Source organism: Papaver somniferum, chromosome 6 (genome assembly GCF_003573695.1).
Source record: "Papaver somniferum cultivar HN1 chromosome 6, ASM357369v1, whole genome shotgun sequence".
NCBI classification, from domain to species: domain Eukaryota; kingdom Viridiplantae; phylum Streptophyta; class Magnoliopsida; order Ranunculales; family Papaveraceae; genus Papaver; species Papaver somniferum.
Genome location: NC_039363.1, coordinates 80,607,080 through 80,631,410, shown reverse-complemented (window position 1 = coordinate 80,631,410; position 24,331 = coordinate 80,607,080). Strand labels below are relative to the sequence as shown.

At 36.5% G+C, this 24,331-nt stretch overlaps 2 protein-coding genes across 2 annotated transcripts; one reads left to right on the top strand and one right to left on the bottom strand.

The window, feature by feature from the left end:
• The first annotated feature begins 79 nt into the window (after window positions 1–79).
• On the top strand, window positions 80–7,751 carry LOC113288133 (DUF21 domain-containing protein At1g55930, chloroplastic-like). Its single transcript, XM_026537090.1, has 14 exons — window positions 80–920; window positions 1,313–1,410; window positions 1,524–1,617; window positions 1,821–1,898; window positions 2,036–2,139; window positions 2,375–2,456; window positions 2,682–2,821; window positions 2,909–2,987; window positions 3,075–3,138; window positions 3,375–3,466; window positions 3,743–3,808; window positions 4,068–4,184; window positions 4,356–4,535; window positions 5,660–7,751. The coding sequence occupies exons 1-14, from the start codon at window positions 351–353 to the stop codon at window positions 5,957–5,959; spliced, it is 2,064 nt and encodes a 687-aa protein (XP_026392875.1). The 5' UTR covers window positions 80–350; the 3' UTR covers window positions 5,960–7,751.
• A 759-nt stretch (window positions 7,752–8,510) lies between these two features.
• LOC113288132 (pentatricopeptide repeat-containing protein At5g65560-like) lies at window positions 8,511–12,673 on the bottom strand. Its single transcript, XM_026537089.1, has 3 exons — window positions 9,628–12,673; window positions 9,338–9,443; window positions 8,511–8,910 (listed from the first exon to the last, which is right to left on the bottom strand). Exon 1 carries the CDS (start codon window positions 12,494–12,496, stop codon window positions 9,791–9,793), a length of 2,706 nt encoding a protein of 901 aa, XP_026392874.1. The 5' UTR covers window positions 12,497–12,673; the 3' UTR covers window positions 8,511–8,910; window positions 9,338–9,443; window positions 9,628–9,790.
• Between the last annotated feature and the right edge of the window lie 11,658 nt (window positions 12,674–24,331).

The window sequence follows — 24,331 nt, the reverse complement described above, 5'->3', positions numbered from 1 at the left end:
CTCTTTTAACCAGCTTGATTACGTTCCAATTTATCGAGACCATCGGCATCTTATTTCATTTTCTAAAGATTTTGAGGGTCCTTGTGTGCAAAAAGTTGCAAGTGGCTTCTGCGAATATTTACATGATGACTCGTGGGTGGCTCTCTCAGTGCAAAGGTTTGCAGCAGCTAGCAGGTTAGCAACTTTTAAAAGTTTTTGATACAAACCCCTAGAATTTATTTCTACCAAACTTTGAATTCCCTCCATACAGTAACCAGTTTGGATTTCTTCGTCTTCTTCTTCAGAAGGCGGAAACATCAATCACCTATTTTGATTTCTCATCGGTAGTTGAAATTGTTAAAACTATTGCCATGAATTTAGTAGCAGAAGGTTCCATTTTTTCTCGCCCCACAATCATATGTAAACCCAATAAGTTCCAAGTTTTCTCTCTTTACAATCGTCAACTCAAGTTTTCTTCTAATACTTCTTCTTCTGTTCTACCTTTTCCAATTCGAATAACAAATAATCACTACAAATTTTCTTCTTCTGTCCCCACAAATTTCTCCAGAGGAAAGTTTGATAAAGCAAATGGTTTCGAAATTAGGGCTAATTTGGACTCTGTGGATGAGGAAAAGAAGATTGATTGCTCAATTGGGAATGAAAAGTTGGATTTTTTGAAGGTTTTGATGAAGGGTTTGTTTATAATGAGTGCAATGGTTTGTGGGGTTTTTGTATTTCAATGTGGGAAGGTTTATGCAATGGAAGGAGTGATTAATAATGGTTTAGAACAAGGTAAATCGGTACTTAAAGCTGCATGGCCAAAATTAAAGCAGGTTTTATGTGTTTTTAAAGAACAAGGTTTGCTTTTGGCTGCTCTTTTGAGTTTATCTGCATTTTTTTCAATGGCGGAGACTTCAATCACTACGTTATGGCCTTGGAAGGTATGCCAGTTATGCTCAATATTAAGTTTTTAAAATACTTTGATTGATACTGTTAGTGGCCTCACAGCTCGTATATTACATTGTGCTATGTGATCATGGAAGTGAAGATTAGTAGGTAAACATTTCGGAGTTGTTCATACATACCATGGAAGCTTCATAAGTCGGATATAGTTTCACCATCTTCAAGGACATAGAAATCATCCTATCTCATTTTATGAATATAGACTTAAGAGATGAGTGCCCGTAGAATGGTACTGCTAAAAACATCTCCAAAGTTTTGTTGATAGCGTCTTTATGTTTTGTGAAACTTCTGAAACCTTTTGAATCTTTCGCTTTTTAACCGACAATAAGGATGTTCATATCTTTACTAAAATAATTGTTGCTTCCTACAGATACGTGAATTGGCTGAAAAAGAGCCCGAGAATGGCGTATTTAGAATGCTTCGTACTGATGTTACTAGATTCCTGACAACCATTCTTATCGGCACGACGTACGGTTTTGTAAAAGAACTTTCAATATTTATTCTTACCAATTTTATTGCTTTGTTTTTCCACTTCACCCTTTTAATTTGCTTTCTTATTGTGAATTCTTATACCTACACAGCGTGGTCAATATTGCGGCAACTGCACTAGTCACAGATGCTGCGACAGCTATTTATGGTGAAGCTGGTGTTACTGCTGCAACTGGAGTTATGACAGTACGTTTAAGTCCCTTCACATTCTGCATTCTGGAGAATGGAAAATGGCTCCACTGTGATAAAGCTCCTGAAAGATTGTTTCATTTTCTTATATTCGGTCTTCTATATTTTACAAATACATCTTGGTTCTTAGTTTTTGTGTCGGATGCTATATTCTGTGCCACTAGGATTAATTGCAACCGATTCACGGTGTTTGATTTCAGGTTGTTCTTTTGCTTTTTACGGAAATTACTCCGAAAAGTATAGCTGTTCATCATGCAACTGAGGTTGCTAGGGTTGTGGTATGGTTTTAACCTGCTTATTTATCTTGTAAGTCTAAGAGAATGTCCTATTTAATGGCTTCACTAGTGAAAAATTCTCATGATTGAGCTTGTTTCAGCAACAATTTTTTGACAAGTGATATATGTCATGGCTCTAGGTCAGGCCAGTGGCGTGGCTTTCGTTGATATTGTATCCTGTTGGAAGAGTTGTTACCTTTCTTTCAATGGGAATCCTGAAAATGCTTGGTTTAAAAGGAAGAAGGTATGGTACCACGCTACAGTTTGATTATTTCGACATTTCACTTTTGTGCTGCACTTCTAAGTTTTTTTTCATTATTATCTCATAGGAAGTTAATTCTCCTTTAACTTAGTAGCACTTTTTATTTTCTATTTGAGAGGCGATCCTACTTTTTTGCTTCTATTTCTTGTTTTTCATTATTAAGGAATTCTTCTCTAGACAAGCTTCAGTTTCTTATAAATGGTTACTGTCAACTCAGTGAACCATACGTTACTGAGGAGGAATTGAAGTTGATGTTGCGAGGAGCTGAGCTGAGTGGGGCAATAGAGGAGGAAGAGCAGGTAATATCATATGCTTCGGGTCCTACTTTTTCGTTTGTTATTTTAGATGGTACCTTCATTAGTACGCACTATTAAAGCACTATTAATGTAATATTTTTAGTAAACATCATGCAGCAGCTTTGTTTGTGGGTATACTGGATACCTCTCACCCCAAGTCGTCTCCTAGTTTTATGATTGTTGCACTACTACAATCAGGAATCAGATGCTGACTATATAATTTTGCAGGATATGATAGAGAATGTATTAGAAATAAAAGATACACATGTACGGGAGGTGATGACACCTCTGATAGATGTTGTTGCTATTGATGCTAGTGCAACACTTATTGACTTCCATAACCTGTGGGTGACTCATCAATACTCAAGGTAAATTAAATTTCCACACACTTAATGCTTATTTTAAGTTAATTACCATATACATATGCTAAGACATTTTTATGAACTTATTTCTAGGGTGCCTGTTTTTGAGCAGCGTATAGACAATATAGTAGGTATTGCGTATGCAATGGATCTGCTGGATGAAGCTCACAAGGTTTGCTAATTATCACTCCAAATAAAAATGCACTCTCTCTAAACAAGTATAAATTCTTAATAAAATTTGCAATGTTTACTTTTGAAGGGCGAGTTTCTAGAAAGTTGTAAAGTGGGGCACATGGCACATAAGCCTGCATACTTTGTGCCTGGTAATCCCTACTTTTGCTAATCCTGTAATAATCACTCCAGTTGTTTTGTTTAGCGTATTTTGTTTAATTTTATTGCTGTGCCAAAATATGGAAATACCATGGAATCTAACTACGGATTGTTGCGATGCTTCTCATGTTTCATGTACCGCGTCTAGATTGTCAACGTCTCATAGAGTTTGTAATGTAAGTGGTTTATTACTGACTGTTAGAATGGCCATGATCTAATATTACTGCAGATTCAATGTTGGTCTGGAATCTACTGAGAGAATTCCGCATCAGGAAGGTTCACATGGCCATTGTACTTAACGAATATGGTGGAACTGTTGGAGTACGTTAACTTCTTCTTTTCTTCTTCCTAATCTGATGCTTAAGCGTTACACAGCAGCATGTTATCAATCCTGTATATACAAAAGACATTGATTTGCCATGTATTACTTTTATATAAAATTGAAATCTTTTGCATTCACAACGTCTGTTTAGAGCTTAGATGCGAATTCTGTTAAACAAGCATGTCTTGTATGCATGCAAGATGGCAAACAATCATGTCTTGTGGCAACTTTGTCAGCGTATTCCTGCCTTGAGCTCTTTTTTTTTGGTGAATCAGATAGTGACACTGGAAGATGTTGTTGAAGAAATCGTTGGAGAAATATTTGACGAAAATGATTCAAAGGTAAAATTATTATCAATTATTTATGCCTCACATTTTCTGACTGGTTGATTTTATTCCTCTTTCTCATTACACCTCAAGAGAAAAAGGAGTACCCTTGTTACGTATGCAACTAACTACAAATCATAACACACAAAAAGCTCTATTGGTATAAAACATGAACCAGATAGCTTGTAAAGTGTCCACCTTAAAGCATGTGAGGCTAGTCATTGCAATGACATGATTATCAATAGTTTCTCCGTTTACGTTACTTTGATCTCAGGAGGAGATCCAAAGGAAAACAGGGAATGTTGTGATGCGAGCAGAAGGGATATATGATGTGGATGCAAATACGTCAATTGATCAGCTCTCCGAAGAACTGCATGTCAAAATACCAGAGGTTTGTTTTTCATTATCACAGAAAGCTAATTTGCTGTGTTGATGTTACTCGTATATTATTTAGTTTTTCTATTAACCCTAATCCATGTACACAATGAAGGGAGTACCCAGATCAAGGTGTACCATTCATGCACATATTCATATCCTTTCTTTTATTACTTATTTGTTGCAGGGTAATCAGTATGAGACTGTGTCAGGTTTTATCTGTGAGGCATTTGGATACATTCCCAGGACAGGTGAGAGTATCAAGATTGTGCTTGAGAAAGAAAACCGAGATAATAATGATGAGTATACCAATGGAAAATCAGAACGACAACGACAAAACGAAAAGAATCAGTTTTTTAAACTTGAGGTAAGGTCTACATTGCTCTGATCAAAAGAAAAAACATTTATCTTTTTTTATATTTCATTATTTTCTCCTTGCTTGCGGTTATTTTAAGTTTCAACACATCTTTTTATTTTCTTTTGCTTTGGACCAAATAAGCAACATTTAACACATCTTCCCTTAAATTTAGTGGTGCATTATATTTTCAGGGATCATATTCTTATAGTTATGGATACTAGCATATTACGATTTTACCTATAAAATACAAAGATATAAGGGCAGCCATTGTGCTCAATTACTATGTAGGGAGTTCTGCATTAAAAGACGAAAAACACTAGCCAAAATGTATCAGGTTAACATTATTACTGAGAGGTAGTTTTATTTTAGTCTATTGCAAGTTTAATCTTGAAAATTTGAATTGATTACTGTGGTTAGTGTGAAGGATTAGCCTGCGGTGTGGTTAGAAATAACCTTATACCGAGTTAAGGCAACAAAAGAAGAAAAGATAGAAAACAACATAAATCCAAACAATAGCAAATGAAATCACATGTTCTTTTCTTCTTTCTTTGTGCTTAAGAGGTTATCACTCTATTGTCTTCTATTTTTCTTATAATAATTGTAACAGTCGATCTGTCCTACTTTGTGGATGCTGTTATTCTCTTTCTTTGACCTGGAATCGTGTTTTTTCGGAGAACCCTTAGTGGTATTTAAATAATCAAAGATTTGTTACTTTGTAGTCTTTGTTGGCTTTGATGCAGAAGATAAAAGGAAAAAAAAATGTAAATAAATATTTTAGTTTGCTCGAAATTGGGTGAAGCAGACCTGCTTCTGTGAACTATATTGTGGAATTTTCAAAACTACCTCTCATTCTTTTGATGCACAAACATTTTTCACCTGCCCTTGCTATCCACACAGCTTTTTTAAGTTATCCCATTGGCCTATTTCATTGTTAGCTTCTTCTTTTCTTTTTATCATGAAAAAGGAATGTTTACTATATCGGTCAGACTTGAAGTTACAATGAATGTTTTTTTGAGTAGTTGTACGTAAATGGTAAATCAAGTTACAATGGAGTATGTCTTTTTGGATGGTTTCCCCTTAACTTTATTTTCTAAAACTAAGGTGATTTTATGTCATCCTATGTCGTGGTGCAGGTATTGGCCGGAAATGCAAGAAAAGTGAGTGCTATTCGATTTGAATGTATTAACAATGATGATGTAAAATTAGAAACCAAGGAGGTTACTCGTTTGGTCCCAAGAATCACAAAAAGAAAATCAGGTGGTGCTGATGGTTCATATAGAAGTGATGACTCGGATGGTGAGTCGGATAGGGATGATGACAATGATGAGCCTCAAGTCCATGAGAGATTGGAGGACAATGTCTTCAATATATTTTCAGCCGGTGCACATGAAGATGATCGTGACAATAATACTCATAATAATATTAAACAGTAGCCAAGTTGTTTCCCGCATTTTCCATTCTTACAACACTAACAAGAGGTAGAATAGATAAGAACAAAAAATTCAAAGAAATAAAGAGAAGGATAGGAGAAAAAAGGAGACTACAGGGGAAACTAACATGTAAGGCTTATTTTTATCTTGTTTACAGATGAAGAGATGTATCTACGTCTGAATCATCAAAAGTATTAGAGTTACGCGTGATGTTTCTATCAGTCGGCCATAAGCTCATCAGAAGTGGGGTGTCAACAGCCAAGAAGTTGGTATTTCTCTTTTGATCAACATGGAAGAAGTCGGTATTTCTTTTCTCATCAACACAGAAGAAGTCGGTATTTCTTTTTTGATCGACAGCGAAGAAGTCGGTATTTCCTTTTTGATCATTTCCCAGGTAGTCAGCATGGTCGCCCCGTGATTCGGTACGTAAGAAATGATGAAAAGATTGAAAAGTTGGCCGAGGAGGAATTATCAATTCAGGGTGGTAGAATAGCTTATTAGATGGTGGTGGTACGTTACATGCAGTTGAGGTTGGACTGATACTTGTTTCGGAGGAGTCTGAGGATGACGAAAATAATCTTAGTAGTTCTCTCTCTTCCCTCATCTCTTTAACTCTCTGCAGTTGTCTAAATCTTTCTTGCAGGAGAGCAATAGAAGAATGAACAACAGCTTGATCACTATTTTCCCTACCCATTTTGGAGAAGTACAGTAAAGAGGAAATAAAGTTCTCTATTTGGAGAAAGGAATGATATGTGAATCTAGTAAGAGAAAGAACTTTAGGAGGGATTGAGGGTTGTGAAAGTGTTTCTTTATATATAGGAAGGCTGTGTTGTTTTTTTCTCACTAAAATTATGTTATATTGAGCATTTCTGATTGATTCTGGAGGATGATCTACTTGAAAAGAGAGAGAGAATCGGCAGCAAAAGTGCAAAGTCCAAGAAGGTAATGTTAGATGGTCTAAATTGTAAAAAGGAAAGGAGGGGTTAGGTTGGTGGGATGTGTTTAGAGGGGGCAAAAGTACTATCTAAGGAAGAAGAAGTTGAGGAAGAAACTCCAAATGCAGATGGAATGTAGTGTTTGGAATGCTTGTTTATTGGAATAAAAAGTTGGGAGATGATTTGTCGGCTTGTCTTGAAGAAGTGTTTAATTGGCTTTGGAGGAGATGGTGGGCTTGTTTTGTTTTTCATTTTCTCATTTTCTAGCTAGACTAGAAAAGAAAAGAGAGAATGATAAAATGGGTAATTGTGTTCAGACAAGACAAGGAGTTGGAAGAGGGATGGAATAATTATTGAAGTTGATGAGAGATATATGTTTTTTCTTGATTGAATGTGAGAGAGGAGGAAGAAGTAAAGAGAACCCGCTAATATTATTAAATTTTTGAGGTTTTTTTTCCTTCTTTTCTTCTCTTAGTATGTGTCTCTTTCATATATGGGTTTTTCACTTTCTGTTTTGTCCTGGTGTTATTTGGATGCGAATGGCATGAAGAGGCGAAAGCTGAAGATGCTGCTGCTGCTGCTATTGTTATTGCTGAGGTTGCTTTTACTTGTTGTGGTAGAGACTAAAGAGATGCGTCTTTATGCAACAATACACGCACCCTCCATTATTAAATTTTTGCTCAGCTTTTCAACTTTATAGAGGAGGGAGGGAAAAGAAGAGTAGACTGTGAAGTGATTTTAGTGAAAGTGGAATGAAAGAGAGTGATGCTTTTTATTATTTATGATATGATATGGGTTACTCACTCACTGTTTGAATCTATTATTATCCCTTGAGTGGCCTAGAATTCTTTACTTAGGAATCCTAAGGATAGTTGTTTTCCTGGTCATCATCATCACCACCCTGACCTTGGGATGTACCTCGTACGCCAGGCCCTACTTTTAGTCTAGATCATATTAAATCCTCACACTGTGGTTTTTTGTACTATCTTCGTTTTTATTATCATTATGTCCCATGATAACATGTCGGAGTTATGATTTAGATTCTTATATCGGAGAAGTTACAGCATTTGGGTGCACTGGTACTTGGAATTGGATTCTTGGGCTCACTTCTCTTTAGTTACTGCGTTTCTTGTCATGCTTGGGTAACTTTTGCATCCTATTGTTGAACTGTCTCGGGGTATATTTGTCAGGCACGTAAACTATCACTGAGCAACATTTTCTGAAATAATCTAATGCTAAAAGCAACTTCTAACCACCACATCAAAACCCTTGATTAAGACTACACCGGGGTGACACCAAAAGTAGCCACATAAACAGTCCCAAATGCAAGTTATGGAGTCATTTCAAGATTTCAGGTTAAAGTCAGTAGTGGGTACACTTCATATGTTACAATGACTGCACCATACTATAACATGCATCGATGAACACCAGATATGTCAACCTTGTCTTTGGAGAAACCAAAATCAACTTGAATTTGAATCTCAAGTGGTCTCTTCAGCGTGAAAAATAAGTTTAGGTACATTATCTTGTTACCTTAGTTGGTATCCGGTGCCTGGTTCTATCACCAGTCTTTCCGATAAACCAACTTTACTCAAAAGGCGGAAAAAAAATCAGCCATGTAACAGAAAAACGTATGCATTCATAACGAATTCCATTAGATTACCCAAAATTTGACAATGGAAATCTTTATATGTTGGAAGAAACAACAATTACATTTCGTGACTGCAGATTTGGGTTAAGAAATAAAAGCTAAAATTGATTTTCTATACATGAGTCTATTTGTTTGAATACAATTTGAATCAATAAATAAATGAATTGGTTAGTACGTAAAATGCCTCTAACAAATTTTACCTTTATATCTTTTCTCTAAAGTTACTGTGAAAACTTGAATCTTCTTTGATTCTTTGATGTCGCAAAAAAAGGAATTCTTCTTCGATGCCCTTCATTTCTTGAAACCACAACATCTGTCTCGGCCGATCAAATTTAGCCCGTCAGAGTCCACGTCATTACATGTTTATCCTGTAAACTAAGAAGTATTAATTTCGAAGAAATTCTCATGTCGAATTATTGCCTACTAAGGCTCTGATAATGTCAATCACAATAGACCTATTATGAGAAAAAGAAACATTTAATTCATGCTTCACCCAGAAGTGTTTCCTTGCTTTCCTTGATGGGCTTCTCTCTTTCTTTTTAGTTACTTACATCTACCGTCTTTAAACCACCCTTAACAGTGACTGTCTTTGAATCCTCAAAAGCATACCATGTTCTAAAGGGGATGCCTTATAACTAAACCTAAAATTTTATATTCACCTAGAAGTTGGAACATACCTGTTTATATTGTTTCACTCAAGTCTTAAAACAAAATATGACCCCAAAAAGCATTTTTTAACTCCATTATAACCACATTAACTAGCAATCATTATTAAGCAAAGCCTTCAGACGCTACCTGAAACATGTGTTACTTATCCCCTCGAAAGCCCAAGCTCATTCTTGTTCCAATTTAGAGCTGACTCCACCAATAGACTTCAGAGTATTTTAGTGCATCTTCAAGACTGAAACACATATGAACAAAGACAAGATTAGGTTACTTTTCAGAGTGTTATCATTCATATTGAGTAAATGGTAAAAGCATGGTCATCTAGACAAGTAACACATAAAGCTACAAATATGCAAGGAGAAAACAAAGCCAGAAAGGAAAAGGAAATTTCAACCGGGCTTATAAAGACAGTAACAGACCTTTAATAGATTACAACATCGCAACTGTTGGATAGTTCAGAAATGAAGTTGCAGCTCTTATGTGGGCTGAATTCATCCCATGACCACTGTAGGGTCAGTCTAGTTACCAGATTCCCACGTGTAACTTCTCTGGGATACCACATTTCCAAAATCCTGGCTGAAATCAGTCTAAGCCATCAGCTACGCAATCTGTCTCAATAGACTTATCGCCCTTGGACAGCTCTCCAGTCAATATCAAGCAAGTCTGGGAACTGAGAGTACAATTTCTAGATTCCATTATGTGAAAAAATTTAGCACATACATCTGATTTCTCCTCCTTCAATAACCCGTCAATAAGGATAATCCAAACAATTACATCGGGACTCCATTGCCCCAATAGGATGTTCTCAAACAAACCCCGAGCTTCTTCTACTTTATCTGCTTTGCAGAGAGCACCAATCAAATCTCTATAGATAACTAATGTGGGTTCATAACCTCTAGAAGCCATCACATTTAAGATTTCTAGTGCAGGATCCACTTTTAAATCTCTACAATAAGCGATTAGGAGTGAGTTATATATTTCTTCGTTAGGAGACAAACCCTTGCGTACCATATTTTCTACCAGATTATCAGCTTCAAGAGTTCGGCCTTCTCTACATAGGCCTCTCACCAAAGTACTATAGGTTTCAACAGTGGGTTCACAGCCATTTTCAGACATTCTGACAAGGAGGCGGGATACCAGATCGAAAGTGATATCCTTTTCAGTTAAACTGGGGGCATCCGCACAATTCTCTACGAGAAGGTGTTCTTTCTGCAACCCTTTCATCAACACCCTATAAGTTCGGTAATTAGGTTTGCAATCCACACTCATCATCCGCTTCAGAAGTGAAAATGCTTGATCTACCGTGCCCAACATAACGAAACCATCAATTAATGTGGTATATGTAACTTGATCAGGAAAGATTCCTTTATGCTCCATTTCTGCAAATAACTTTTCTGCATCATTCAGATTACCTTCTTGACAAAGCCCATAAATGAGTGAACTGTAAGTATAAAGATTTGCAGGACAACCCTTCTTTATCATTTCATCAACAATCTTAAATGCAAACTGGGTCTCGCCATTCTTACACAACCCGTCAACCAAAGTTGAGTAGGTCACCACATTTGGTAATAGACCTTTCTCCTCCATCTTACCAAGCAGTTCCTCTGCTTCTGCGTACCTTTTCTCTTTGGACAAACCATTGAGCATTGCATTGCAGGTCTGCATATCTGGGTAGCAACCCTTCTCCTCCATCCTCTCAATCAAAGACAACGCAAAATCAACCTTCCCATCCTTACAGTGGCCATCAATCAAAGCAGTATAAGCAACCTGATTTGGAGTTAAGCCCCTGTCCAGCATTTCATTGTAAACACTGGTAGCTAAGCCCAACTTACCCCATTTACAATATCCAGAAATGAGTTCTGTAGAAGTCCATGCATCTGGTTCACATCCATTCCCTTTCATCAAATCCATCAGCCTTCTTGCATTTTCCATACTACCCTGTTGACAGTACCCATTAACAAGAGTGTTATATGTGATCAAAGTTGGAGCAGGACCTACCTTAAGCATTTTGTTGAAAAGAACCATCGCTTTGTCAGTAAAACCCTCTTTGCAAAAACCATTTATAATCTCATTGTACGTTATAATATTTGGCAAGCTACCACGCTTTGTCATCCAATCAAAGATCTTGAGAGCGGGCACAAACTTTCTTCCTTTACATAACTCGTTTATTAAGATATTGTACGTCACAGTATTCGGTACCAATCCATCTATCAACATCTTGTGGTATAACCCAGTTGCCACCTCCATATTACCCGATTGATAAAAGCCACTGATCAGAGCAGCGTAAGTGTGTTCATTCGGCCAACAATCTCTCTTCTTCATATCTGCAAACAGGTGAGAGACATCCTTAACACGGTTGACCTGACAAAGGTTAGAAAGGAGAACAGTATATGTATAAACTGTAGGAGCAATTCCTTTTTCAGTCATTTCTCCTAGCATGCCCAGTGCTTCATCTACCCTACCCTCATTGCTTAAACCATTAATCAGTGCTGAATATGTCACGGAATTCGGATCACATCCCACCTTAGTCATACGACCGAAAACCTTAAAAGCTGAATCCAGATCATTATTTTTACAATGCCCAAGAATCAACGATGTATATGTAAAAACATCAGGTTTCATCGCAGACTGAAAAATCCTACTTAGAATTACCATAGCCTCCTGAACTTTTCCCTGCTTACAAAGAATATTAATAATCGAATTCAATGTCACAAGATTCGGTTCAATCCCATTGCTAATCATCTCTTCATACAAATTCTGCGCCACATCCACCATTTCAAACTTACCCAACTGGATCAAAAGTGTATTATAACTATGTAAACTAAATTTGAAATCTTTTACACTAATTTCATTCAGAAACCTCAAAACCCTTGTCATATCTTCCTGTTTTTCACAATTCTGAATCATTCTAATACGCACATTATCAGCAGGTTCAAAAAGCCGATCACCAACAAGACGCTTTAGTAACACAATAAAAGTATCTAAGTTGTGTTTGTAAAAATGTCTCTTAGATACCCAATAAAAGAATTTCAATGCAGATTCAGAATCTTTATTGATTTCAAGAATCTGAGCAACATCACAAGGTTTTAATTTAGGGATTAATCGACTATTAAGTTCTATATTACGTTGCCAATGAAAATCACTCAATAAGATTCCACAAACTTTAGAAACTAAGATTGGGGAATATTTTCGATGAAATTCGGAAAGTCTCCTGAGAAAGAGAAGATTGTGATGACGACCCAATAAATAATAGCGAATCAGAAATTGGGGTTTAAGGGGATTTACCATTTCGAGCGTATAAGCAATTCATGAGTCGCAGCTGATCGATGACATTGATTAATAAAACTCTGAAGGGTATTTTCTAGGTTTCTGTAATGCCGCAGATCAGAGTTTTGGGGGTTTCGGAAGGTTTTGGCGGCACTGTAATGAACGTGTTCATTAGCAGACCACGGCCTTTAGAGAGAAGAGAAGTGCTGGGTGAGAAGAGAAAAGGGAGATTTCGGGTGTGAAATGTAAATAGTTTACAAAAGCGACGGGGAGATTTGCAAGAGGAAAAAAGACCAGGGGCTAAGAGCGTCCACAATGGTACGAGTATAACCAAAGACCAAAGACTAAAAAAAAAGATCAAATTTGGGTTTAGTCCGTCATGTGGCGTAGTGAGAAAAGAGTAAATTTGATCGGGCGTTAGTATAATGTTCCCCTGAACGTCAAGCGTTGATAAAACTTACGCCTGACATGGGGCGTTTATATAGATTACGCCTGGCATGGGGCGTTTATATAGATTACGCCTGGTCAGTGAGATTCTAAAAAAAAAAAAATGGGGCGGAGGTATAAAGCCCGCCCCAAGCAAATCTTATTCAAAATTTATATAAACAGGCTGCATCAGGCGAATTTATATAAACGCCCCAAATCAGGCGTAATCTATATAAACGTCCCAAATCAGGCGTAATCTATATAAACGCCCCATGCCAGGCGTAATCTATACAAACGCCCCATGCCAGGCGTAAGCTTTATCTACGTCCGTTACAGGCGAATTCTTTACCAACGCCCCTGCATCAGGCGTTAACTTTACGAACGCGCGATGAGTGGCGGACATTATATCAACGTCCGTTGTGTAGGATCAGATTATATCAACGCCCGATTATATTTGGGTTTGGTCTTGGTCGTCGACCAAATTTGGTCTGGGTTTTAGTCTTTGATCAAATTTTGATCGATAGTCCGTCCCACTATGCCTGTCCACTGGATCAAATATTTGGGTTTAGTCGTCCACTGCAGTTGCTCTAAGTTACAGATAATAGAGGACCAAATTACTATTACTGGTCCTCCGTCTACACGGAGCAACCTAATGGTTGTTTGCCTTACCTTGTGTGTCTATTGAATTCATTAAAGAGAATTCTGATAAAGTACCCCGTTTTTTTATATCCAAAAAATTAATGCGCCCGACATTTTAAAATTTTCTAAAGTGCCCTCGTTGTTAGGTTTTTCGGTCTATTCCAACAAAAGTGGTCATGTCTCGTTTACCTGGTCAAAAAAATCAATTGAAATTACTTCATTACCCTGTCTTATTTAACTACCCTAATAACACAACGCCTCCTCCTCCTCTGTTCATTCATTCTTCTCCTTCTTTATCACTGTCCCCTCGCTTTCTCTCTTCTGGTTTCATATCTTCTTCAAAATATCACACAGCATCAACAACAACCCGATTCTTAATACTCCTTTTCTCTAAACACGAGTTGAGTTTTTTAAAGGAAGTTAACAGTGAAGTTAGGGTTTGATGTTGATTTGATTCGTGATGGATCTACATCTGTTGGTAAGAGATTTGAAGGTTTAGAATGCAAACATGTGTTACGGCTTGTAGATTATGTTAAGAGTGAAGTTGTGTTTAACGGAAATCATGCGAAACTTGGTCTGATTAATACTAAAATTTGGGTTTTGTTGAAAGTGAAATTGAAAATAATTTTAGGGGTTTCTACTGAATCTGATGTTGATGAAGGAAGAAGGGGAGAATTGGGTTTAATTTGATTCTAATGGAGCTTTTGAATTTTCTGTTGATTTAATTTCGAAATTTCAGTAATTAGGGTTTTTTCTTCGTATATTACTGTTTTTTTAATGGTTTTTTGTTGATCGATTGAATGGAAAATTGATTGCCGTGTTGCTCAAAACAAGATTGAAATAAGAAGACGGGGAAGAGGTTTTCGACTGTTAATCGGTGCTGAGATACAGATACAGGCGATATTGGTGAGTTGTTGTTGCCCTAAAATGTAAATTAGAGAAGAAGAAGAACTGATGCCGTCGATTAACAAGGATGATCGGAGTAGATTCAAGGGTTATTGATGACAAATGGGTTTTGCGGAGATGTAGCTATGGTATGGTTGATTGAGAAATATTGAGAAGATATGCCGAGGCCGTGTGTATGGTGATGGTGAAATGGGTTATTAAACAGATTGTGTGATTGAGGATGATGGTGTTTGACTCAAGGAAGAGATGGGTTCGGCATGGGAGAATCTGTTTTGAGTTGTGGATGATTTTCAATATAAACTAGGTGAAGGATGGGTGTGAACGAAGTATAGATGAATGTTAGGACACATTTGCAGGAAGAAGACCAAAATAAGGCATGAATCTGCCGGCAAATGGCTGAGAAACAGATAAAACTCGGACGGCGGTGGAGTTCATGGTCGATCCCAGTGCAGAATTGGCTGAAGATGCAACTTAGTGAAACAATCCAATCAGACCGGCGTTTCAACTGGATTCAACTCTACTTATGAAGGGTTTTTTAGACTTTTTGATGCTGTTACCTAAGCGTTAACGTCTGTTTATTGCCATTTCCCATTTTTTGAATAAAACGGTCAATGGAAGGGCACTTTAACAAACGGGGCATTTTTTAGTGTTATGTGAAAAGTAGGATACTTTATCAAGAAACCCTTGATTAAACTGTTAGAGCATCTCCAATGGTAGAGGTCAAGGTCTTAAATTGATATGACATGTAGCATTTAAGGTCTTAAATCCGTCTCCAACACTAGGGTGAAGGTTATAAAAAGAGATGACATGTCCATGTGGGGACCAAGTGGGGGTAAAGGATAAAGTCTAAATAAGACCTTCTTCATGACCCTGGGTCTTAAGTCCACGTCATCTTTTGTCTCTAAATTTAGACAAAAGGTGTTAGATAAGACCTTGGAAATTGGAGATGAAATTTAGGTGAAGAGTGTTATCTTTATTATTTTTTGTCATATAGTAAATGACCCACGACCAGAAGGTACTAATAAGACCTCCACATAGGATGACCTTGACCCCAAGCATTGGAGATGCTCTTAAGTGGTCAAACAACTTGATTTGCCTTACCTTGTGTGTCTATTGAATTAATTAAACTGTTAATGGTCAAACAACTTGTGGGAAGATCATTTCTAAGGATGATATTGATTTTGATAAGGTGAAAAGGGATGAATACCATCTGGAGAAGATACCGAAGTATTGAAATCAACGCTATGGGAAGAAATCTTTTTGTTTTCAAGTTTAAAACAGTGGAAGCCATGAATGATGTTTTGGCTAAAGTGACATGGATCATCCACGAACATCTTCTGGTACTGAAGATTTATAATAACTCTATTTCGCTTGAAGAATATGGATTCACCCATCAAGAGTTCTCTGTCATCTTCAAAAGTCTTACTTTGGAACATGTTGAAGATGCATTCTGGATAAACTATGCCAGGATATTGAAAGGAAGATAGTTGAAGAATGAAGCAAAGGACATGTTAAACGAGATAGAGTGGTGTTTGCCAAAGTAGAAATGGATCTCAGTAAACATTAAAAAGAGATAATTGGTTACTCAACGCAGCCAAGAAAAAAGTATGGATTAGATATCACTTTGAAAAACAACCCAGGAAAATTTGCACGGAGTGTTTTGTTATAAACCATAACGAAGAGATGAGTGAAGAAAGAGCATGAAACACATCTTTGGTATGACAGATTCTTCCTTCGCAGAATATTACGCTAAGCATGCTCATATGGTATAATAAATACAGAATATCTGGAATGGTATGGTAGGAGTGAATGAGCTACAAAGTTTGGACCATAACGAGCTAGATGGGCCTGATGAAGATGAGTTAGACCAAAGTAAGAATAAAATAAGCAGAGACTCAGGTTTAGAAGATAACTACGTCCATCTAGATGTGAACTCCCAAAACCTTAATCCAAATTTCGGAGAGATTTCCCAGATGGTTGTCAATGGTATAGGTGGTCAATCAGAGAATGAGAATACTAGCCATGGAGGTTATGATTTGAACATGGAGGAAGTTGAGAATGAAGTCAGTGAACCAAACAACATGGTGCATTATCTCCCTGCTATTGAATCAAGCTCAAGCACTGCAAATCAGGTTTCTATCAAAACCCTCTTGTATTCCAAAATTCATAAGTGCTCTGATCTATTAATCCTCTTTAATTTTTTTGTTTAAATCTAATACTTTTAGGTGTATGAATTTTCATTTTAGGGTTTTTGATTTTTCAATTATAACCAAAAGTTTCCCCTTTAGATTGATTATTGCTAGTTTTCATTGCATAATTGATTGTCTCAATTCGTCCCAATCCCTCGGAGAATTCCAATTGCTTAGCTATAATACTGTCTCTTATTTTGTTCTTATGGTAAATCCTATTTTTGAATTTTCTGGTGTTGGTTATGTGATAGTCATTTTATGTAATCACTGTGTTTTACAAAATTTACCTAACAACATTCCTGGTAAAAACCCTAAGATTTATCTGGCTTACTCTCATACTTTGACCATGAGAATTTTGTCGTGGAACTTTCAGGGCTTCGGAAACTCTAATACCAGGAATGCTTTATGGAATTTAATTAGATCTCAAAACCCAGATGTGATTTTTTGTGTGAAACTAAAAACATAGAGTCAAAAATGTACCGGTATCTTATGAGGTTCAATTATCCAAATGCATGGTGCCACTCTTTTTCTGGCCTCTCCGGAGGTATAACACTTTTATGGAAAATGGCTTCCAATGTGACTTGGTACAAAAAAATAATAAAATGATAAATGTCTTAATCTCCTATGATGCTAGTAGGCTTGAATTCCTAATCATCTTCCTTTATGGTTCCATATACTCTAATGAGAGGAAGGACCAGTGGAATTACATTAAAGAAATTGGTAATATGATTAATCATCCATGGATCCTCATGGGTGATTTGAATATCACATTATACACTCACGAAAGATCAACCAATACTAGGCCTAGTACTTCTAGATTTCCTTTTATTCAAGATTCTTTAACTAGCTATGATTTAAGTGATTTGGGTTTCTCTGGTACACCTTTTACACGGTCTAACAGACAATCTGATGATAATCTCATAAGTGCTAGACTTGATAGAGTTATGGGTAATGGTCTATGGTTCAACCACTATGGGAATACCAAGGTTTTCCACATAGATTTTATTGGTTCTGACCACATACCAATTATTTTGGTGACTAACCTCCAGTCTCAAAATAGTTTTAAACCTTATAGATACTTTGAACGTTGGATTAGTGACCCAACATGTAAAGATCTGATTAAGAAAGCCTATAATTATAATGTTAAAGGATATAATGCGTATCAAATGACTAATAGGCTTCGCAATGTGAAACGTGAATTAAAATTATGGAATATTTCTCATTTTGGTAAAATAGATACAAAATTCAGCAACTTAATCAACAGTTCCATCATCAGAATAATCAACCTCTACTTATTCAGAGTATGGATGCAATCAAACAAGTTGAAATTGATCTTGAACACTGGCATAAAGTGCAAGAGGATTTCTATGCGTAAAAGTTTATAACTGATTACTTTGGAAGTTATGATAGAAATACAAGTTTTTATCATACTTCGATGAACAGGAAAAGACATTTCAATTACATAGAATCCTTACAACTGAGTAATGACCAATGTTCTAATGATAGACAACAACTAGAGGACTTGGGTCAATCACTTCAGTAACATTGGTACTACTTCCAAACCTTTGCAGAGTAGAGAATTTCTGAACTGCATATCTCCCTGTATTATAGCTAAGGATAAGGAAATGTTGTTGAGAACAAAAAAAATAATATTTGACACGCAAAATCCGGACCCAGGTCCCCCCCGAACCCAGCTAGTTGGACTGGGACCACTGCCAGACCCAACACCGCTAAACCCACTCCACAACTAATCTATTACAAACTTTTACGACGGCGGGGATTGAACCCCTGACTTCCTCCTTACTGGAGTTGAGAACAATTACTCTTGATGAAATTAGGGATACTATTAAACAAATGAAATCATGGACTGCACCAGGCCCGGATGGATTCCCTCCAGGGTTTAATAAAGAAAACCTAGACATCCTTTAACAAGATATCTGGAACTCTGCTAAATATTTCTTTGAAAACAAATATATTTTGAAGGAAATGAATCACACTTCTTAATCTTTAATACCAAAGGAAAATAACCCTTCATTCCCTGTTGACTTCATACCAATTTCTCTTTGTAATAAAAATTATAAAATAATTTCAAAACTGATAGTCAACAGGATGAAACCCTTACTTAGAAAAATCACTTCACCTTTTTAGGAAGCTTATGTGTCAGGTAGGAACATCCATGACAATGTTGTAATTTCCCATGAAAATTTTCATACTATGAAAAGGACAAAAGCTAAAAGTGGAATGATGGACCTTAAACTTGACATGTCTAAGTCCTTTGATAGGGTTGAGTGGTCCTTTATGATGGATGTTTTAAAATGTTTGGGTTCTCAAACCATTGGTGTGAGTTGATTTTCCAATGTGTTAGTACTACTAGTATCTCAACTCTTTTGAATGGATCATCATGCAATGTTTATAGACCAACTAGAGGTATGAGACAGGGTGATCCCTTGTCTCCATACCTTTTATTTTGTGCGTGGAATCTTTCTCCAGATACCTTATGTATTGTGAGAGGAAACATTGGATTAATGGTGTTAGAGTTACAGGTGAGGCACCTAGTGTGTCTCACATGTTATTTGTTGATGACTGTTTGTTGGTCATTAAGGCAACACACTAAAAAGCAAAAAATTTAGTTGAGGCAGTCAATGTTTTTAATTCTATCTCTCGATAAATGATAAACTTTGATAAATATGGATGTTTCTTTAGAAAAAAAGTTCATCTTGATAAATGTGTCTCTCTTATTAGAACAATTAATGTTAAGAAGATTGACCTAAATGATAAATATTTAGGTTTACCTCTTTTCATTAATTGAAATAAGACTGAACCTTTTGCTTTCTTAGCTTACCACTTTGATAATAGTGTAGCTAATTGGAAAACATTTTAATCAAGCAGGTGGGTATGTTGTGGTCCAAAATGTACTTAAGTCATCTTCTGTTTATCATATGAATTGTTTTAAGATTTCTGATAGTTTCATTTATCAAATGGAAAAGTCTCAAAGAGACTTCTGGTGGGTAAAAAAGACCCAAGGGGGAATTTATATGAAACAATGGCAGGGTGTTTGTGCTCATAAGCATGTTGGTGGGTTAGGGTTTCGTGATCTAGAAAAGTTTAACTTGGCTTTGTTATCTAAAATTGCTTGGAGATTAATTCATGGGACATATGAGTTATGGTTTAAAATATTAAAGTGTAAATATTTTAGTAATCACTCTCATTTCCATTATAAGAAAAATCAAGACTCATCGTGGTTTTGGAAAGGTATATGTAAAGGTCTATAAATTGTGAAAGGTAACTCTTTTTGGGAAGTCAAAAATGCTAAGAGTGTTAGAGCTTTTAAGGATAACTGGATTCCTAATGTCATGACACCTATGTGTATTCACTATCCCAATCCAAACCATACTATTTCTAATTTTATTGATCATGAAAACAAGCAATGGAATAAGCCCATGCTTTATGACTTTTATACTAGGGAAAATGCAGAGAGGATCAAAGTCGAACAAATTAGAATCTCTCTTTCCGGTGAGGATAGGTTGATTTGGTCTTCTTCTCATAATGGTGTGTACACAGTAAAATCCTCATACTGTTAATGCTAATGGTATTATTAATCCTCCACCTGAATAGATCTTTAAAGCTTTTTAGAAATATCATTTGTTTCCTAAAGTGGTGGAGGAGGAAAGTACTCGCTGAAGCAGGTGCTCGGAGTTGCAAATCGTCTGAACCTTTAAAAAAATGTATTGCACGGGAGTACTTTGAGTTCGAGAGAATAATTTGTAGGACCCTGGCCTAAACTAAGACAATGGCCGTTCTAGGTTCAATTCGGTCACAAGAGGAGGAGATGGTCGTCCTGTAAGGAGGGAAGCTAAGATTGTGTGGAGATCAATGGAGATTGACGATTCTCTGTGTAGACGAGATAAATCTTTTGAAAGTGTTTGATAACTTGACAGTGATGAGTCTTAGTTGTTGTTAGTTATCATATCATAGGTTTAGAAACCTATTTATAGAAGCACATCAATCTCCTATAAGTGGTGACAGTTGAAGGTAGTGGAAGAATGAGGAGTGATAGATCGTGTAAAAACCATTTTCACTTTGCACGGAAGACTGGGTTGATCGACCATCCACTATTCCATTTACCACTTAACTGTTAGCACGACCTAACAACCACACCTAATATTTCTCTTAGAAATCTGTATGGACCAACTCCAATATACTTTCAAGAGAATCATCTAGATAGTCAGACTCAATCTTAAGAAAAGTATATAAAAGAGTTATATCTCAATTTCTCAATTCAATCTGCAATCAAACAAATAGAAATTTGCGAGCCCAATTGAATATAAGAAATAACTTGGACGGTATCAAAAACCAATATCCAAGTTTCAACCAATTTAATCAACAACCAAAGGTTGGATTCACAATTAATTTAAATTACGCACAACTTGTGATATTTCAATTACATAAACAAATATAATGCGGAAAAGAAATAACACAGACACTAGAAATTTTGTTAATGAGGAAACCACAAATGCAGAAAAACCCCGGGACCTAGTCCAGATTTGAACACCACACTGTATTAAGACGTTACAGACACTAGCCTACTACAAGTTAACTTCGGATTGGAATGTAGTTGAGCCCTAACCAATCTCACATTGATCAAGGTACAGTTGCGCTACTTACGTCTCTGAATCCCAGCAGGACTCTACGCACTTGATTCCCTTAGCTGATCTCACCCACAACTAAGAGTTGCTATGACCCAAAGTCGAAGACTTGATAAACCAATCTGTCTCACACAGAAAAGTCTATTGAATAGATTAATCTGTCTCCCACAGATATACCTATGAGTTTTGTTCCGTGTTTTGATAAATCAAGGTGAACATGAACCAACTAATATACCATACTTATATTCCCGAAGAATAACCTAGAAATATCAATCGCCTCACAATAATCTTAATCTTATGGCAGCGAAACAAGATATTATGGAATCACAAATGATAAGACGAAGATGTTTGTGACTACTTTTTATCTTGTCTATCGGAGATTAAATCTCGAGCCAATCTTAAAGAAGATAGTACATAATCACGATAAAAAACAACACGATCAGAACATGCAACTACATAGAAAATAGTTGGGTCTGGCTTCACAATCCCAATGAAGTCTTCAAGTCGTTAACCTACAGGGTTTTGGGAACAACCTAAGGTCAAAGGAGAATCGATTCTGGTCGCAACTAGTATTACACAAGGGGTGTGGGGATTAGGTTTCCCAGTTGCTAGAGTTCTCCCTTATGTAGTCTTCAAATCAGGGTTTGCAATCAATGCTACCTTGGTAACAAAGTATTCAATATTCACTGTTAGATGAAAACCTGATTAAACTCAAGATAATATCTTTCAACCATTAGATCGAACTTAGCTTGTTACACACAGATGAAATGTGACTTTATTTAGATATGGGTAACCGTACCTAAACGTGTGCACCTTTGTTGGCTCAACAATAGTTAACCGAAGTTATCCATATAAATACTTTCATATCAACCATATTCATCTTAACCATAACTATTTCAAATGACTCAAATGAAACTAGTTCTAAAGTTGTTCAATTTTTTATATTCTCTTAGAAGTATACAAGACACAATTGAAACAAAATCGATTTTGATTCACCCCGAATAAATTCATGAATGTTATAGCCACGGTTTGCAAAAGATTGCATTCCTTAATTTATAAATGTATTTTTTCATGAACAAACCGATTTTAGAACATAACCTACTCGAGTATGCAAACGGTACGGATACCTAAGTAGCCGGACTTGGACTGTGTTTGCCAGTATGCAGACGGGTACGCATACTGTCGTTCACATCCGAACTCAGTTGAATATAATGCTCATACGGGTACGCATACTGAAGCCCCAGACTTCAATTGACTTCGCCAATATGCATACGGGTATGCATACTATAGCTCCCGGACTTCACCCGACCTGTTAGAGCATTGATCGGTCGAACTCGCACACGTTTCTATCTCAATCATGTTTGTCAATGTTAGTGATCAAAACTGTAAGTCTTAATTTTTAGTCTACTTATAGCTAAGTCTCAGACTAGGATAAAAAGTGTAGTTGAGCTCAAGACTCCATGGTGATCATCATACAAAGACGAAGAACTACTCAAGGAACTAGTGGAACTTCATCGACTAAAAGGTATGTGTAGACTTGAACTTATCTATCACTCAAAAGTCTATCTACTCTATCTCCTATCTTGAGACAAAAGTCGTTTTGCTATATAGACGTTGATTATACACATTTGCTATTTCGAGCCGAGTTTATCTGCTTATTTATTTCTCTAAATATTTGTTGGTAAGCTTTCGCTTTGGCCAAGTTCATCTTTACTAGTGACGAAAGTCATATTAAGTATCAATCACTTGAAAATGGCTTTGACGAAAAATGGTTTGTGAATAACAACTATATAACGTCCTCTAAGAATGTTTCAATGATTGAAATGAGAGTTTAGATTATATAAACATGGAAGGATATAAACATTGTGTGGTAACACGTATGTGTGTAAGTCCTTATTCCTTGAACCAAAGTATGCGTACTTTGCTGCTCAGGAAAACCGGAACTAGAGTCGGCGTACGAAGTCCGCGTACTGTCGGAGGTTCTCATCCTGAGAATTTCTGCTGGAGTTTGTGAACTGAAAACAAACTCATTCCGGGTACTTAAGTCCGCATACCCAATTCGCGTACTTCAGTTGGTTATTCTCTAAAAACGATTATTCGTGAACTTAAACTCATATAAACTAAGGAATGCAAGTTTGCAAACCGTGGATATAAAGTTCATGAATCGATTCGAGTGAATCAAATCATTTTTTCTTCGATTGTATCTTGTATACTTCTATAAAATCTAAGCAATTGAAAATCTCTCTAACTAGATCATTTGAGTCATTTGAACAAGTTATGGTAAAAAAGAATATGGTTGATATGAAAGTGCTCATATGGCTAACCATTTGATTAACTACTGTTGAACCAACTAATGTACATGTTTGGGTACGGTTACATAAACCTAGATAAACGTGCATTTCATTTGTGTGTAACAAGCTAAGTTTCGATCTAACAGTTCAAAGATATTAGCTTGAATCTAATCAGGTTTTCATCTAACGGTGAATATTGAATACTTTGTTACGAATCTAACATTGTTTGCAAAGCATGATTTGAAAGACTATATAAAGGAGAACTCTAGCAACTGGGAATCCTAATCACCACACCTCCTGTGTGTATCTAGTTGTATTAGATAGAGTCGATTCTCCTTTAACCTTAGGATTATATCGAGACCCTGTAGGTTAACAACTTGAAGACTTCATTGGGATTGTGAAGCCAGACCGATACTACTTTCTTGTAGTTGTGTGATCTGATCTTGCTTTTTCTATCGTACGAGTACAATTGTAAAATTGGCTTGAGAATTGATTTCTCCGATAGGCAAGATATAAAAGAAGTCACAAACATCTTCGTCTCATCGTTTGTGATTCCGCAGTATCTTCTTTCGCTAGTCGATTAAGATTATTTTGAGGTGATTGATAATACTAGGATGTTCTTCGGGAATATAAGTCCCGGTTATCAATTGGTTCCTGTTCACCTTGATTTATCAAAAGACGGAACAAAACTCGTAGGTATTTCTGTGGGAGACAGATTTATCTATTATCGTAGATTATTTTGTGTGATACAGATTTGTT

What these genes read in the sequence shown, in the direction of transcription:
- LOC113288133 (XM_026537090.1), top strand. Translation starts at nt 351, where the DNA reads ATGAATTTAGTAGCAGAAGGTTCCATTTTTTCTCGCCCCACAATCATA. An exon ending in TGCTGGATGAAGCTCACAAG is followed by an intron (nt 2,988 to 3,074) that starts GTTTGCTAATTA and finishes TTACTTTTGAAG; the next exon opens with GGCGAGTTTCTAGAAAGTTG. An exon ending in ATCAGTTTTTTAAACTTGAG is followed by an intron (nt 4,536 to 5,659) that starts GTAAGGTCTACA and finishes GTCGTGGTGCAG; the next exon opens with GTATTGGCCGGAAATGCAAG.
- LOC113288132 (XM_026537089.1), bottom strand. Translation starts at nt 12,496, where the DNA reads ATGGTAAATCCCCTTAAACCCCAATTTCTGATTCGCTATTATTTATTG.